Raw genomic sequence first — 15,058 nt, 5'->3', positions numbered from 1 at the left:
ATGTATGTATGTAATATGTATGTATGTGTGTATGTATGTATGTATGTATGTATGTATGTATGTATGTATGTATGTATGTATGCATTTACGTACGTACGTGTGTATCTCTCTCTCTCTCTCTCTCTCTCTCTCTCTCTCTCTCTCTCTCTCTCTCTCCCTCTCTCGCCCTTTCTCTATAGACGCTACTGCAGGTATATATCAAAACACATTTATACATTCTCTAAACAATGTAGAGTGTGTGTTTGAGAGTGCGTGTGTATGTGAGTGAGTCTTTAGATGCACCGTTGATGGCGCCATATATAGCTTGTTTCTGACAAATAGACACATTTTCACAGCCATGTCAACAAACTTTATATATTATAAGCTCGAAAATTATCCAAAATTATCCATCTAACATCGAGTCAGAGATTAAGTTGTACCTTGTGAGGAATTTAATGTAAATAACGTTTGCAACGTCTTTAAACAACATAACATTTTTTTCTGCTGATTGTACATTCAATGCAGAGTAAGTGACGTACTTTTGAATATTTACATACAAAGCACATGGGTACACTGATTTGGACTCACATGAGAGATTACATCAATCACCTTGGCAACCAGAAATGAAAGGAATACCATGCAGTGATTTGTATAACGTATCACTGTTAAGCTCTACTGTCATATCAAGATTTGAATGTACACAAATTGGCGCCATTTTGAACACGTGATACAGGTCCTACAAAGTGAAAGGTAATGAATGGGGATGAATACAATACATCAACGCTGATTCCACCTTATTCTCCTTTATACAACCAGCTTATCTAGGGTAATTTGTTATGTTAGTTCAAAAAAGTAATCATTTCATGACTATCAGTTGCCATAGTAACTAAAATCACGATGTTCTGTGAATATTGACCAAAGTGTGTTATAATTGTGGCCGAATCATGATCCAAATATACAAATATAGGATTACTTATTAAGTTAAAACAATCCGGTTAAAGCAGTGAATTATTCAAACTTGGCACAAATAGCTCTACTGGTATTGGGGTATTTATTGGTTTTCTTTGTGGTCACCATCTTGGAATTTTGCATAAAATGTCATTGCCATGGTAACTAATGCTAATTCAATTGTGCAAATGCTTGATTAAACATAAAACAATAGTGTTAGGGTAGACAGCAGAAAGACCAAAATAGAAGTTGTTGTCATGGTAGCGACGCCTGTAACTGGTTTAGCCTCAAGTACATCTCCATACTCTTTCAGCAGTTGTATGAGGACGCCATTTGTCCAACCAAATCCAAGCTGACAGAGAGAAAATGGGAACACATTACAATAATAAAGGTGAAAAACATGTATTTTGCAGTATAGCTATAATGATAGCTGTGGGGCATATCTCACAGAAAATAATTATTCTAAGTAAATTCTCACACTGATGTCATTGCTTTTTATGCAGAATAATATTTACAGATATAAATAAAGGTTATTTCATTTAGCAGGAAAAGTTAGTTTGCCCAACATTTTAGTCTACACTAGATTGACTTCTTCAGTGGACTGAATGTGTTCGCCTGGTGTTAATGACATCACGTGGTTAAGGACGAGTACTTGAGATAAAATAACCTTCATTTATACTATGAAACAAGGATGATGAATTTCGCTGGATTCTTTTATAGACGGACGTAAAATCTCGTACCTGTACATCATATTCACCACCGCCACCGGGGGCGCCATTGTTTACATCATACTGAAGTTGAAAAGAAAAATGACAAAATTACTATCATGCAAGCTAATAAACTCTATAATCATCAGTTAATAATATGAAAAGTAAAAGCAATATAAACGATTTCGAAAGGACGTCGTCGTCGTCATCGATGTTGTTGCTGCTATTGTTGTTGTTGTTGTTGCTGTTGTTGTTGTTGTTGTTGCTCATGTCGTGTTTATATTCTTATTGTTGCTAGTGTTCTTCTGACGACTATGGTAACTTAATGAAATCATAAAAAAGTCATAAAATACCCGGGTAAATACAATCGTTAAAACAAAAGTTATGAAACTGTTATTCCTACTAAAATCTTCCAAATAATGTGGTGTCTACATCCAATAATCGATGGAAAGTAGCTAGGTCTTGTCGTCACTTACAACTTGAGCCTCTCTTGGCCCACAACATGGCACTTGTATTTTTAAGTGGACAAAAATTTCCTCAGTTGACTGAGAAAGACCCAAAGGCTGAAATTCGTAGGTGTCAATTTACTGTGAGATACCCGTATGTTGATGCTTTGAGATACCCGTATGTTGATGCTTACCTTTTCATACATATAATCATTTTCCGAGTCTTCATATGTTTTCCAGTTACAGTATGTCCAGCTTTGTGCCAGTGTTAATGCCAGTTCTTTGGCTTCTGGGAGTGATGACTGGGCCAGTCCTGTGATGATCATTTCTTGTAATGGCGGCCAGGCATTGGGATAGTCCCATTGTTCACCGCTCTCTGTCGTCGATGTTGGGACACCACAGTAATAGTTCAGAACGTCTTCGTCCTAAAAAATGTTGTTAAATATTTTGTTTAATAACGTGAAAATGTACTTCGCAAATAAACTCTTCAAACTTTTACTGTTATTTTGCACAAGATAACCTAAGTTAAAATCAAGGAAGAAAATCACGGGGCATCATCCAAATATTTTAAACAGATGTCAAATGTAGTCAAAACTAAAGCCATTTTAGAATCCAATATGGCCGCCGAATGTGCTAACTCTATGGGAAAATAACAGATTTTTGATTTGTTGAAAAACTCTGGACCCCTAAATTTCCCTAAAAACCTGCAGCAAGGTTGCATATAACAAAGTTCGGGGAAATTTAATCAAGAACTTTGATTTACAGTGCAATTTGTCCTGAAACAAAATTCTACTTTGATAATAGAATTATTATAATAAATATGGCCGATCATACTCGAATAATGTGCTGAAAAGATATAATAAATAATAACCTTTAGATAGTCTAGAATCTTCTGCTCTTTGCTACTGTTGTCATAGCAACCAGCCCATAATGGCGCAACAGATGCTAAATAGAAATTCTCAGTCCTCAAAGCGCTTGTAGTGAGGTCGTAGTCGAACCAGGCACCTTTAGTCTCGTCCCAGAGCACATTTTTTAACGCTTCACGTCTTCTGTCAAGAGCATCGCTATAATATTGAGCTTTACCAGTATCTCCTAGGTTGAATAAAAACACACAACAGCAAGACATTATGTCTATGCTTGATATATTAACAATTTTGACCCCCAAAAATAACAATAAATAAAATATTACTAGTTAATCGCCAGAAATTCAGATAAAATATAAACATTACATTATAAAACATTTTTGGTCACCAAAAATTCGAAACGTGATATTTTGGTTACTAAACATTTTCATTTCGTTTTATAAGCACCTTCATTATGCTGTCTACACTCATATTTACCTATACGTCACATTAGTTTACATTTTGTGTGGTCATTACGTACATTTTTCTTCACTCAAAAACAGTTCTAAACTACCCCTTTAATATAGATTTTCATGGGCATGACTTAAAAATATGAGATTAGTTTACCTTCCCTTTCAAATAGCTCTGATAGAATTCGTTCACTCATACACAGCATACTATTCAGATCAACTGGTACAATATCAGTTGTTCGGATTGTGTCTAGAGTTTTTCCTTCAAACCATCGAGATGAGAAATCCCAACCACTCTCTGCAGCCGATGCAATGTGGGAATAGAGTTTAGCTTTCTCATCTGAAAAAATAGTGTTGACATATTAAAATAGACAAATTGAATTTTAAATTGACGATTTACTCTCTGGGCACCACTTGGGAGAATGTAACCCCATGTAGAAATAACAGAGTTATAGAGAAATAGACTTGTGTTCTTTGTATATGGGTTCAATTGTTTCAAATGCGACTCGTATAGTAAACCATCAATCTCTACAATATGAATGAATGAATGAACGAACGAATGAATGAATGAACGAACGAACGAACGAACGAACGAACGAACGAATGAATGAATGAATGAATGAATGAATGAATGAATGAATGAATGAATGAATGAATGAATGAATGAATGAATGAATTTTCACCGGTTAACAAAAATAAGCCACACTTTCAAAGAAACATATGACAGAAATATACAAAATGAATACAAAGAAATACTCAATTGTTATCTGATGTGGACCATATCTAGTTCTGATAGCTAGAAGTGTTTTCATAGGAAGTTTTTTCTTCACATTCTTGTAAATTCCAATGAGACTTCTGTTGTTACGTTTGTCAAAGAGTAAAATAGTTTTCATGATATATTCAGTTAGCTATATGTTTCTCAATTGCCTCATATGCTTCATTTCATATATACATTGTCAGCCTTACTTACAACTACTATGAAATCCTATGTTTAAGTGTTATTCCTGTCCACCTACCTGGATCAGTAACTCCAGATGCTGTCTCGATATCCTCTCTATATGACTCAGGTCTATCAAATACAAAAACACAACGTTATGCATACATTAACTGGTGACTTTATCACTACTGATAAAATGACAATTCTGGAGAACTTGTAATTTTAACTTGAGTGATGATCGATATACCATGATATTGACAACAATGTTACATGAGCATAACCATTGTCATAACCATTCTATCTCCTTACCTTCACATATCCATCGACACCCCTAAATTACCTCAGCATACCCATCAACACCCATCAATACACCCTACCTCACCATACCTACCCGCAACCCTTGCCTCGGTATACCCATCCACACCCCTTAATACCTGCCATACCCATCTTCATCCCTTCCATTAGCATGCCAACCCACTATCCCTCAATTTGGCATACCAATCTATGCCCTTTACCTAGAAATACCCATCCATAACCCTTACCTCAACATAGCCATCCACATCACTTATTGGGGCATACCTATTCACACCCCTTACTTCATCATACCCATCAACACCCCTTACCGTAGCATACCCATCCTCTTGTCTCAGCATATCCATCCACACTCCTTACCTTAGACATATCCATCCACACCCCTTAACTCGGCATACCCATCCGCATCCTTACCTTAGACATATCCATTCACATCCTTACCTCAGCATACCCATCCACACCCTTACCTTAGACATATCCATCCACGTCAATTACCCTGGCATACCCATCTACACTCCTTACCTCATCATACCCATCTACACTCCTTATCTTGGCATACCCGGCCCATCTACGTCCCCTACCTTGGCATACCCATCCATACATTGTACTGGTTCAGCGTATGTGTATCTATAGTCACGGTTCTGTTATCCATCCAGAATTGATATTCCTTCTCCAAAGCTGGCAAGATCGTTGACACATAGTCAAAGTTATCGGTGGCATCCAGATACCGACCGACCATTGGAATCAACAGAGCTGGCTGGCTACGTCTTGTGTAGTAAATACGACCTCCATTTGGTACGAATCCAATCCTATGATTAAAAATCGAAATGCAGTGACGAAAACTATTTAGACTTTGATAAGTACGAAATATCACATATACAGCCTTCATCACAAATACTTTCGTATGTTCCAATAATTTCTTTCTGACAATAGTAGGTCTATGCAAATATTTTCGTTTCAGAATGTGGCCATCTGTCACATTTCTTCTTGTCGGCATTGTATGTCAAACATTTCTTAATCATGTAATTCCATACTACACTACCTACACATGTCCACCAATATGCTTTTATAAGGTGCTTTTCATAACCGCATCGAACAAGCATTACACTATATGCAATGACCTCTGCATACATTCTTTCCAAGTTGGCTCAGAGACTTGTAACATCATTAGCTCTTGCAATTTAGAATAAAGACGAGGAAGGCACAATCTCAGGGTGGTGTGGGGGTATTCCAACAGTAATATGTATACCGGTATGTGCCCCCCCCCCCCCCCGATCACTTTTTCATGTAAAATCCTTAAACACGGGTCGTCTATTCATGTGAAAATTCCTTAATCATGGAATCGAGAATATGGAAACCATCTTCATGGATTAGATTTGTGACTGGAAATATCTAACAATTAGTTTGTTTCTGGATTATTCATGGATATAATTTGAAACTCCGTCTGAAAATGTGGAGTACCCCCGGGGGAGGGGGGCAGAATAGGGATTCTGAACGTTGTGTTGATATACCATTCTTGCATACAATGAAGTCGTATGGGGTACAAATGTTTCAATATACCAAGAAGGTATCCAGAACATACTAGAGAGGACTTTTCGACTTCACTGTTTTGCTCAAGGAGAAGACTACAGTGTCATGTTATATGTTTGTTGGAATGTTGTACTTAACTTATAGGATGAATTACGTAGTGAATTTTCAAAACGTTTTGGATACTTTTGATAAATGATAATTATTCACTTACTCGTTCACAAACTGTACAAAGTTATCCAACATTCCTTTAACTGTGGTGTACATCTCAGATATCAATAACCCATTTATTACCCAATAGGAATCCCTGGAAATAAACGGAGGATTGGATTTAGAAGGAAAAGTTGAAGTTTTTTTTAAAGAATTCAAATATAACTATGATTTATGTACATTTTGTACAATATGAACAACAATATAAGGTTTAAAACGACAACACTAATCTACAGTAAACTGTGGTGTAATGTAGTGTAGTGTGGTGTGGTGTGGTGTGGTGTGGTGTGGCATGGTGTAGTGTAGTGCAGTGTACGTAGTGGTGTGTAGTGTAGTGTAGTGTAGTGTAGTGTACGTAGTGTAGTGTAGTGTAGTGTACGTAGTGGTGTGTAGTGTAGTGTAGTGTAGTGTAGTGTAGCGTAGCGTAGTGCAGTGCAGTGTAGTGTAGTGTAGTGTAGTGTAGTGTAGTGTAGTGTAGTGTAGTGTAGTGTAGTTAGTGTAGTGTAGCATGGTATGGTATGGTGTTGTGTGGTGTAGCATAACAGCATAGCAGAGCATGACGTCACAGCACGGTATGGTACAGTACAGTACAGTATAGTATAGTATGGTATAGTATAGTATAGTATAGTATAGTATAGTATAGTATAGTATAGTATAGTATAGTATAGTATAGTATAGTATAACAAATTATATATCACTGTATGGCACTATATATTAAACAGCAATAGACTAGACTAGACTAGACTAGACTAGACTACATATCAATGCATAGCAACAGACTAGACCATACTACACTAGACTAGACTAGTCTACACTAGACTGCACTATACTACACTAGCCTAGACTATATTATACTAGACTAGACTAGACTAGACTAGACGAGACTACACTGTACTACACTGCACTACACTACACTACACTACACTACACTACACTACACTGTACTACACTATACTACACTAGACTAGACTAGACTAAACTACACTGTACTACACTACACTACACTGTACTACACTACACTGTGCTACACTACACTACACTACATTACACTACACTACACTAGACCAGACTAGACTAGACTAGACTAGACTAGACTAGACTAGACTACACTACACTACACTACACTACACTACACTACACTACACTACACTGCACTGTACTACACTACACTACACAGCATTATACTTCTTATACAATACCACCTTCATTACCACCACAGGCATCTTTTAAATTGACCCAAGCAAAACAATTTGTGCACTATAAATTACTCACCAATAGTAAAATTCTCTAAACCGACCTCCAGGTACTATAAATGGTTGGTCGACATAAATCAATGAATACTGATCTTGGTTGTTTTTAACATCTTCTTTTATTTGTCTACCGAGTTGTTTCCATAGTGCATGTAAATCTGATGCAAACTTACGATAGTCTTCATCTACGATGTCGTCTAGAAAGGCAGGACTAATTTAAAACAAAATATGTCAAAATATTAATCATAAGACGTATAGCAGACGAATGGAGAGACGAACAGACAGACAGAGACAGATAGAGACAGACAGACAGACAGACAGACAGACAGACAGACAGACACAGAGGCAGGCAAACAAAAAACAAACACGGACAGACAGACAGACAGACAGACAGACAGACAGACAGACAGACAGACAGACAGACAGACAGACAGACAGACAGACAGACAGACAGACAGACACAGAGGCAGGCAAACAAAAAACAAACACGGACAGACAGACAGACAGACAGACAGACAGACAGACAGACAGACAGACAGACAGACTCGTGTTTAACGAAGTACTTTACCGAATTTAGTTATATTCGGCCGAGATTAAAACTTAACTTAATTTCGAAACGTTCAGTAAAGTAAAACAAAAAAAACAAAAAAACGAAACAAAAAACAACTAAAGAGTGTTATTGCAAATTTACTCATCTGTCCAGTCTGCGGGTTCCCAATCTTCGAATTCTTCTCCTGGTCCTTCGTAATGTTCCTCCACAAAGTCTGGCATTAAATCATCACCAAGTGGATCGTCTCCCAGTCTTTCATAGGCACTGTAAACACCCTCTGTGATAAAGAAGGTTACACAAATGATGACGTCACAACTGATATGTTGTTATAGTAACATCGTTGAATTCCTTAAATAACGAGAGTTCGGTTTACCGTGGCTAGTTGTGTAGTGGAGGTTAAATATAATGTGTAACTTCCGGATAATCAAGAAAATTACTATTACACGACTTTTGTTTAAATAACTTCCCTGTAATAAAATATAAATATTCATGCAGTCATTGTACAAGTAATTTACATACCTGGGTCATGTGCATCTTTTAAGTTCAAATCTACGTATGATTTAGAATCTGTGTAGATTTCGGCCATTTGTGCGTCGTGGAGTAAATCACCATAGCAATAGATTTTATCTTGAGCCCACCTGAAAAATATGATAAATGATATTGTCACTTGTATTGGAATAACCGAGGTTGTAAACAAAACGCTCAATCACAATCATGATTACTTATCGTGTTTAAAAAGTTTCACACATTTCGAATAAATTAAATGATTTTACATCGCCAATGTGATTACAATGATAACAAATTACAATTCTATGACCGGACACAATTTATTTACACATGTATTCCGTAATTTCTAACTTGCCTTCAGCCACAGGGGTGTGTAATATTTCATAGATTGTTGTTTTCCAGGTCTACAGACTAAGTATAACAACATTTTGATTAATATATATTCCTACATGTAAGGGGAAGAGACTAATATTTCTTCGTAGTATAGAGATTGATACATTTGTAGCAGCAAGATTCATACGATATTTTCCTAAGAAAACGACATTCTAAGCAATAAGAAAACAACAATCTATGAAATATTACACGCTCCTGTGCATTCAGCCACGCGCGCGCGACCCCCTCATGATATAATTACCTTGTCCGCCATTTGTAATTACGTCAATCATGGTTTGGGGCATGTGATTACTGTGATTACCAATCATGATTGTGATTGGTACTTATCACACGCGAAATCATGATTATGATTGTGAAAATCGAACTCGCCCCAGACATTTGCTTATTCTTGCCAGAGAGGGCGCTGTCAGCAAAATATTTAAAGGACGGGCGAAATTTTTGTGTATGTTACAGCTGAAATTTGGGTAGGTCGGGTAATGAAAAACAGGAAAAAATATAGGATCACCGTAAGCTAGTTATAGTATTTGTCTAAAAACATTAGTTACCGATGTAAACAAGGCCTAGCCCAGTATTTTGTATTCAATTCTTGGACGACCCCATCACTCCTATGGCCTTTATCAGACGGTATCACTTCGTCACATTCGGACTTCTCACATTTTGTTGATGGTTCCACAACGATGTTGACGTCTTCGTAAGATTCGTAGATTGGCAAAAAGACCATGATGAGCGATATCACCATGGCAACCAATAAACTGACTCGTTCGAGACTTCGCAGGTGCGCCATGAGAAGTCTACTATGCCTCAAGTATTGTAATGCGGAATATAGAGGATTTTGAAATCGCCGATTCCAATTGGCAGTTCTCAGTTCCGAAAAAAAAACGTTATCAACTTTCTCATTAAATTTTGATATCAAGTCATACAAAATGACTATTTCTATATGCCTCTATTCTATGCTAAGATGTTGACACTCTAAAACCATGAATGTTACGTCATCAATTGTGTCCACAAAAGACGTGTCGCGCGAGACTGCCGGTTGTTGTGTCTTCTCACGGAACTCAGTCGGTGCATAGGGTCTATCGTCGGTGATACTTCCACTCTCTCTCAAACCAGAGCTGTCTTCCCCGACACTGCAACGCGATGGTGCCGTAAAAGAGGCTGTAGTTCACGACAATGTATTTCCAGGCTGTAGTTTACGACAATGTATTTACATGGCGCACCAAACACGGAAGTAGGAAATATATATGTCGTTTGCTGGACAAAATACGATTGTTTTCAGAAAACAGAACATATACTTGCCACGAAGAGATTAGATGTCCAAATTCCTACAACGAATAGCAATAAAGTTGTTAAACTTTCTACCCAGTGTATCTCAACATCCATACATATCATTTACTCGGATATTACTGTCGTGGTCAAGCAATGCGGAAGAAGATACGAAGATAGTAGCTTCGCACATACAAACAGACACGGAGCGCTTACATATGTGTATCTATCAAACACATTCCACCCGAGTAGGCCTTCAGTTTCACGACTTATAGGCTTAACATCGATGTTATCTCCGGTTCTGCGACAAATGTTCCAACGTTTTCTCAATCCATAGTCCATAGACAACAAAAATCTCCTGTCCTTCTTCCGATGTGAAAGTGAACGCGAGATGACACCGTTGAGGGCGCCCATTATCAAATTCTGTGGACGGGGCACTCGTTTGGAGTAGTTCTTTTGTCAGAACAAAAAATCCACTTCAACGCCACTCAATCTGACTAAAACTTACGGCGGCCCAGAGATGACACAGGAACAATACATTTGTGGAAGAAATGATTAATTTTTTGAGAGCAAAATATTCAGTACAAGGATAAAAAATTTCTTTCATAGGACAAATCATTATTTTTTTGTTCAAAATAGAAATATCAAAGCAAAAAGTTCACATTTGTGAGACAAAACTTCCTTTTACAAAGCAGAAAATTTATTTGCATAACAAGATTTTTTACTTCATGAGCCCAAACAATTTTTTTTTTACAGATCCAAATTTTTTTTTGAGGCCAAAACTTTTTCCAGAGCAGAATTTCTTTTTGCATAGCAAGATTTTTACTTTGTGAGGCCAAAACTGTTATTTTTACAGATCAAAAAATTTCTTTTGAGGCCAAAACTTTTTTTCCAGATCAAAAATTTATTTGCATAACAGGATTTTTACTTTTTGAGGCCCAAACTTTTTTCCCCAAGACAACTAAATTTGATGGTATGAGTTATATTTAATTTCAATATGTGCAACTCTCTGCCTCTGAGGGTGCAATTTGGTTTGAACTGCCCAATTTATTCTGTTGAGGTTTATAATATTAACTATTTTGCATAGAAACTCTCTCTGGACATAAAAGAATTTTCAATTTTCACACGGCAAACTTATTTTATTGGCAGCGGAAGTGAAGTTATCCCACAATTCCTTGGACGATACCCACAGGCGCTCGTGAAGTTGCTAGATGACAGAGAACTACGGTAATGCAGTACTACGACAGTGTCAGGCTGAACAGTGAGCAACGAAGCTGATTGATGGACCCTGCATGCCTGTCACACCACCATTCGTGGACTGAGATAATATTAGTATGGCTGAGTCTGCTTACAGTATGCTATAGGAAATGCAGGGAGGTGCGTCAGCGCCAAGCTGTATCCCTACATATACCACAGTCAGTATCGTAATAGACACCGGCTGGAAAGATAAACACATCGCATACACGATAAGAATGTGTCCTCAGTCAAACACAGTCAGTAACTAGTGATCTAGGAAACCCTGGATGGTACCATAAGTCTACCAGTGAAAAGTTATGTGTCCCTGATCAGGACCGGAGACTGTAGTGATGTTATTACAACCTGATTTGACCTGTCATCAAAATGTTGTCAAAACTACTTATACCGCCTTCCCGTTTTAATATGACTACACGGCTGCGGCAGGGTAACGATCACAAGTTCTCAAATTCATTATCTTTCCAAAAATTACACTAGCACAGCGGGTGACGTCGACGCGTCGCTGTATCGTTCATCAATTTGATAGAGTTGTGATAACAGGTCAAATCAGACAGGCCTCTAAGGACATCGGCAGAAGTTTAACAATTATTTAATACATTACTTACAGACAGCAATATATATTCAGGGCACCTTCTATGTGTTTATAAAGTTGAATTAATAAAAAGAACTATTACGACAACATCATGAAAAATACAAAGTTATTTTAATTTCAGAGGACAGATCATTGGCAGACGGGATGACATACATATTTCCTGGGCCAGTTTTTAAAGCACAGTTTCGACTTTGAGCCCAAAATGTTGTGGATTTTTTGGGCTGGAGTCAGACTTTGCGGCAAGGGGTGCTTGGGGAGACATGGGGGGGGGGGGGATAAAACCCTGAGGGTTCAAAGGGGGCCATGAAAAAATTATGGTGTGAAGGGGGGGGGGCAAATATTTTGTTCATAATTTGAACCAAATTAAACCTCCTGAGCGGTTTATCGAGCAAATTAAATAATCTCTCTCTCTCTCTCTCTCTCTCTCTCTCTCTCTCTCTCTCTCTCTCTCTCTCTCTCTCTGACATGGAAGTATATCACTAACTTGATACTTCCATAATTTATCTAACTTGCGGGGGCCTAACGCATAGTCCTGCTTGCAGACGGTGTACAGTACGCAATGCTGACTATGTCCGATCCCTCAACACCAGAATCGAGTCCCAAATCATTCCGTGTGCAAGCAGGACTAGAGAATGCCTAACATGTACAAGATCGAGTCATGAGCCCATTATTAATTACTGCTGAAACACAAAATAACTAGTACTACAGTAATCGACTGGGTGATTCAAGTCTTATCTACACTTAAATCGTATTTGTTTCAAATTTTTATGTCAATAAGCTGCAGCTCAGATAAATGAACGAACATGACCGATAATGTGATATATACAAAATGTAAATTGTCGTATCTCATAATTATAACACCGACTTCCTATTTGGGCAACACCAGAAGTCTCTAAACACACAACCATAAAAAAACTGCCCAGGACATAGAATTTTTCCATCCTGGATAAACTGGTTTGATAGGGCACAGACAAGTTTCCTTGTCACGTGGTTAGGGTAATCAATCAGAGAGAAGATGTATATGTACAACCATCTATAAATAGCGACGAGAAAGGATATAATGTACCATTATCTGTACAGAAAGTTTAAACATATCTGTTAATAGATTACAAAGTAATACAAGTTAAGGATGTTGAAATAGTTCGCACTTTCAAATTTCTCGGTACGCTCCTTTCTAATGACTTGAAGTGGAAAGGCAATGAAAATCACATTGCCAAAAAAGCTCAACAACGCCTTTATTTCCTTCGGCGTCTGAAGGGTTTTGGTATTAGCAAAGTTATTTTAACGAAATTCTACTGGGCTGTTATTGAGAGTGTTCTTACATTTTATATTACAGTCTGGTATGGTAATACCACTCAAAGAGATCGTTTTAAACTTGATAGAATAGTTAGGACAGCAGCTAGGATTATTGGCGGAGAACTTCCACCAGTAGAGTCATTTTTTACAACCCGCACTACCAGGAAGTCAAAGTCTATCATTAGTGACATTAATCACACGGCTCACCCATTGTTTGACATGTTACCGTCCGGTACATGTTACAGGTCTTTCAAAACCAATCGTTTCAAAAACAGTTTTTATCCATCAGCTGTTCGTATTTTAAATGAGTCACAATGTTGTTGTACTCTCCTGTGTTTGACTGAATGTATTTATTTTAGTAATCTGTATATATTGTTGTTGTCATGATATTCTATCTTGAGTGCTTTTTCGCAGAACCATGACAAATTTCATTGTACATTACATGACAATAAAGTATTATTATTATTATTATTATTATTATTATTATTATTATTATTATTATTATTATTATTACATTCGTAGATCACAAAATAATTAAAGATACGATTGACTTCACGACACTTATCTTATCGTCTACAGCTTGGGACTGTCAGGTAGATTATTTATAACAGCTATACGTAATGACCAGATGCTTAAGTGGGTCAATAGATAAACCATTTGATATATGGATTACAAAGCAAACAATAACCAACTTGAGACATTTTATGTTTCGAATTTATGGCGTTGTTAAGCAAACAAGAACATGGCTACGTGTTATTTAACATGGCCATTATTTATATTGTACACCCAATATGTTAATCTCTAGCTTCATCACAAAGTCAGTTATGTTGCAGCTACATATTGTATTGTTTTTGCTAAGTTTTCGCCAAGGTTAACGTTCTGTGGTGCTAAATCCAAGTCATTATTTTAATGACCCGACTCTGATTGTAGCAGTATTAAAGTGTATTATTTTATATTACTTGGTATTAAATAACACGGATACATGCATTATCGAATGGTAACCGAGTGGTACGGCATTTCTGATAAGATTACATTTAATTACCATTTAAATGGTGTAATGGTGTATAGATAAGGAATCATGGCTTACCCGTAACATGGTGGCATATCTTTCAGTTCTTGAGATAGACTCTTCTCGTTGGCCAAGATAACAACAAGCAATACCACTAACGCGACATTGCTACGTCCCATGGTAATAGTTGGTCGGTTTGACAAAGATTCGAAGACAGTCTCTGGCGTTTAAGATACGATAAAGCACAGTGTCCTAATGCTTGTGATCTTCACGTATTCGGATTGTAACGCAGTACGAGTAGTGATGATTGTGCGCAATTCGTTGAATATTAACAAAAAAAATGGTGTCAGCAAAACGGCAATGATAACGGTCAGTACGCGTACGAATGACAGTGCATCACTACCATACCTCATGTATGTTGCGTATCTGAAAGCAAAAATGACCAAAATTTGACACAATTTATCACCTCTGAAGTTCTTCAACTTTAATTGGTTGAAAGAACACATGTTCTAATTTTTTCGGATTAGTTGATAGTGATGAGATTATGCCAGTTTTGGCATGGCAAC

The 15,058-nt window shown here is 37.3% G+C and overlaps 1 protein-coding gene across 2 annotated transcripts; it reads right to left on the bottom strand.

Moving 5' to 3' along the window:
* Positions 1 to 408: 408 nt before the first annotated feature.
* LOC144440055 (trehalase-like) lies at positions 409 to 10,726 on the bottom strand. 2 transcript variants are annotated; one of them, XM_078129294.1, is made up of 12 exons: positions 10,558 to 10,726; positions 8,698 to 8,816; positions 8,320 to 8,455; positions 7,651 to 7,839; positions 6,383 to 6,475; positions 5,223 to 5,450; positions 4,409 to 4,461; positions 3,550 to 3,732; positions 2,952 to 3,172; positions 2,275 to 2,505; positions 1,668 to 1,718; positions 409 to 1,279 (listed from the first exon to the last, which is right to left on the bottom strand). In XM_078129294.1, exons 1-12 carry the CDS (start codon positions 10,578 to 10,580, stop codon positions 1,124 to 1,126), a joined length of 1,683 nt encoding a protein of 560 aa, XP_077985420.1. In that variant the 5' UTR covers positions 10,581 to 10,726; the 3' UTR covers positions 409 to 1,123. The 2 variants fall into 2 exon arrangements, with proteins under 2 accessions (XP_077985420.1, XP_077985419.1); XM_078129293.1 differs by having other exon boundaries at positions 9,624 to 10,724.
* Between the last annotated feature and the right edge of the window lie 4,332 nt (positions 10,727 to 15,058).

This window comes from Glandiceps talaboti, chromosome 9, assembly GCF_964340395.1.
Source record: "Glandiceps talaboti chromosome 9, keGlaTala1.1, whole genome shotgun sequence".
Taxonomy (NCBI): domain Eukaryota; kingdom Metazoa; phylum Hemichordata; class Enteropneusta; family Spengelidae; genus Glandiceps; species Glandiceps talaboti.
The sequence above is the reverse complement of the archived record's forward strand: the minus strand, read 5'-3'. Positions and strand labels throughout refer to the sequence as shown.

Coding starts and splice junctions, on each gene's coding strand:
- LOC144440055 (XM_078129293.1), bottom strand. CDS start 9,862: ATGGCGCACCTGCGAAGTCTCGAACGAGTCAGTTTATTGGTTGCCATG. Junction 6,476..7,650: donor TTTAGAGAATTTTACTATTG/GTGAGTAATTTA, acceptor GTTTATTTCCAG/GGATTCCTATTGGGTAATAA. Junction 1,280..1,667: donor GTGGTGAATATGATGTACAG/GTACGAGATTTT, acceptor TCTCTCTGTCAG/CTTGGATTTGGTTGGACAAA.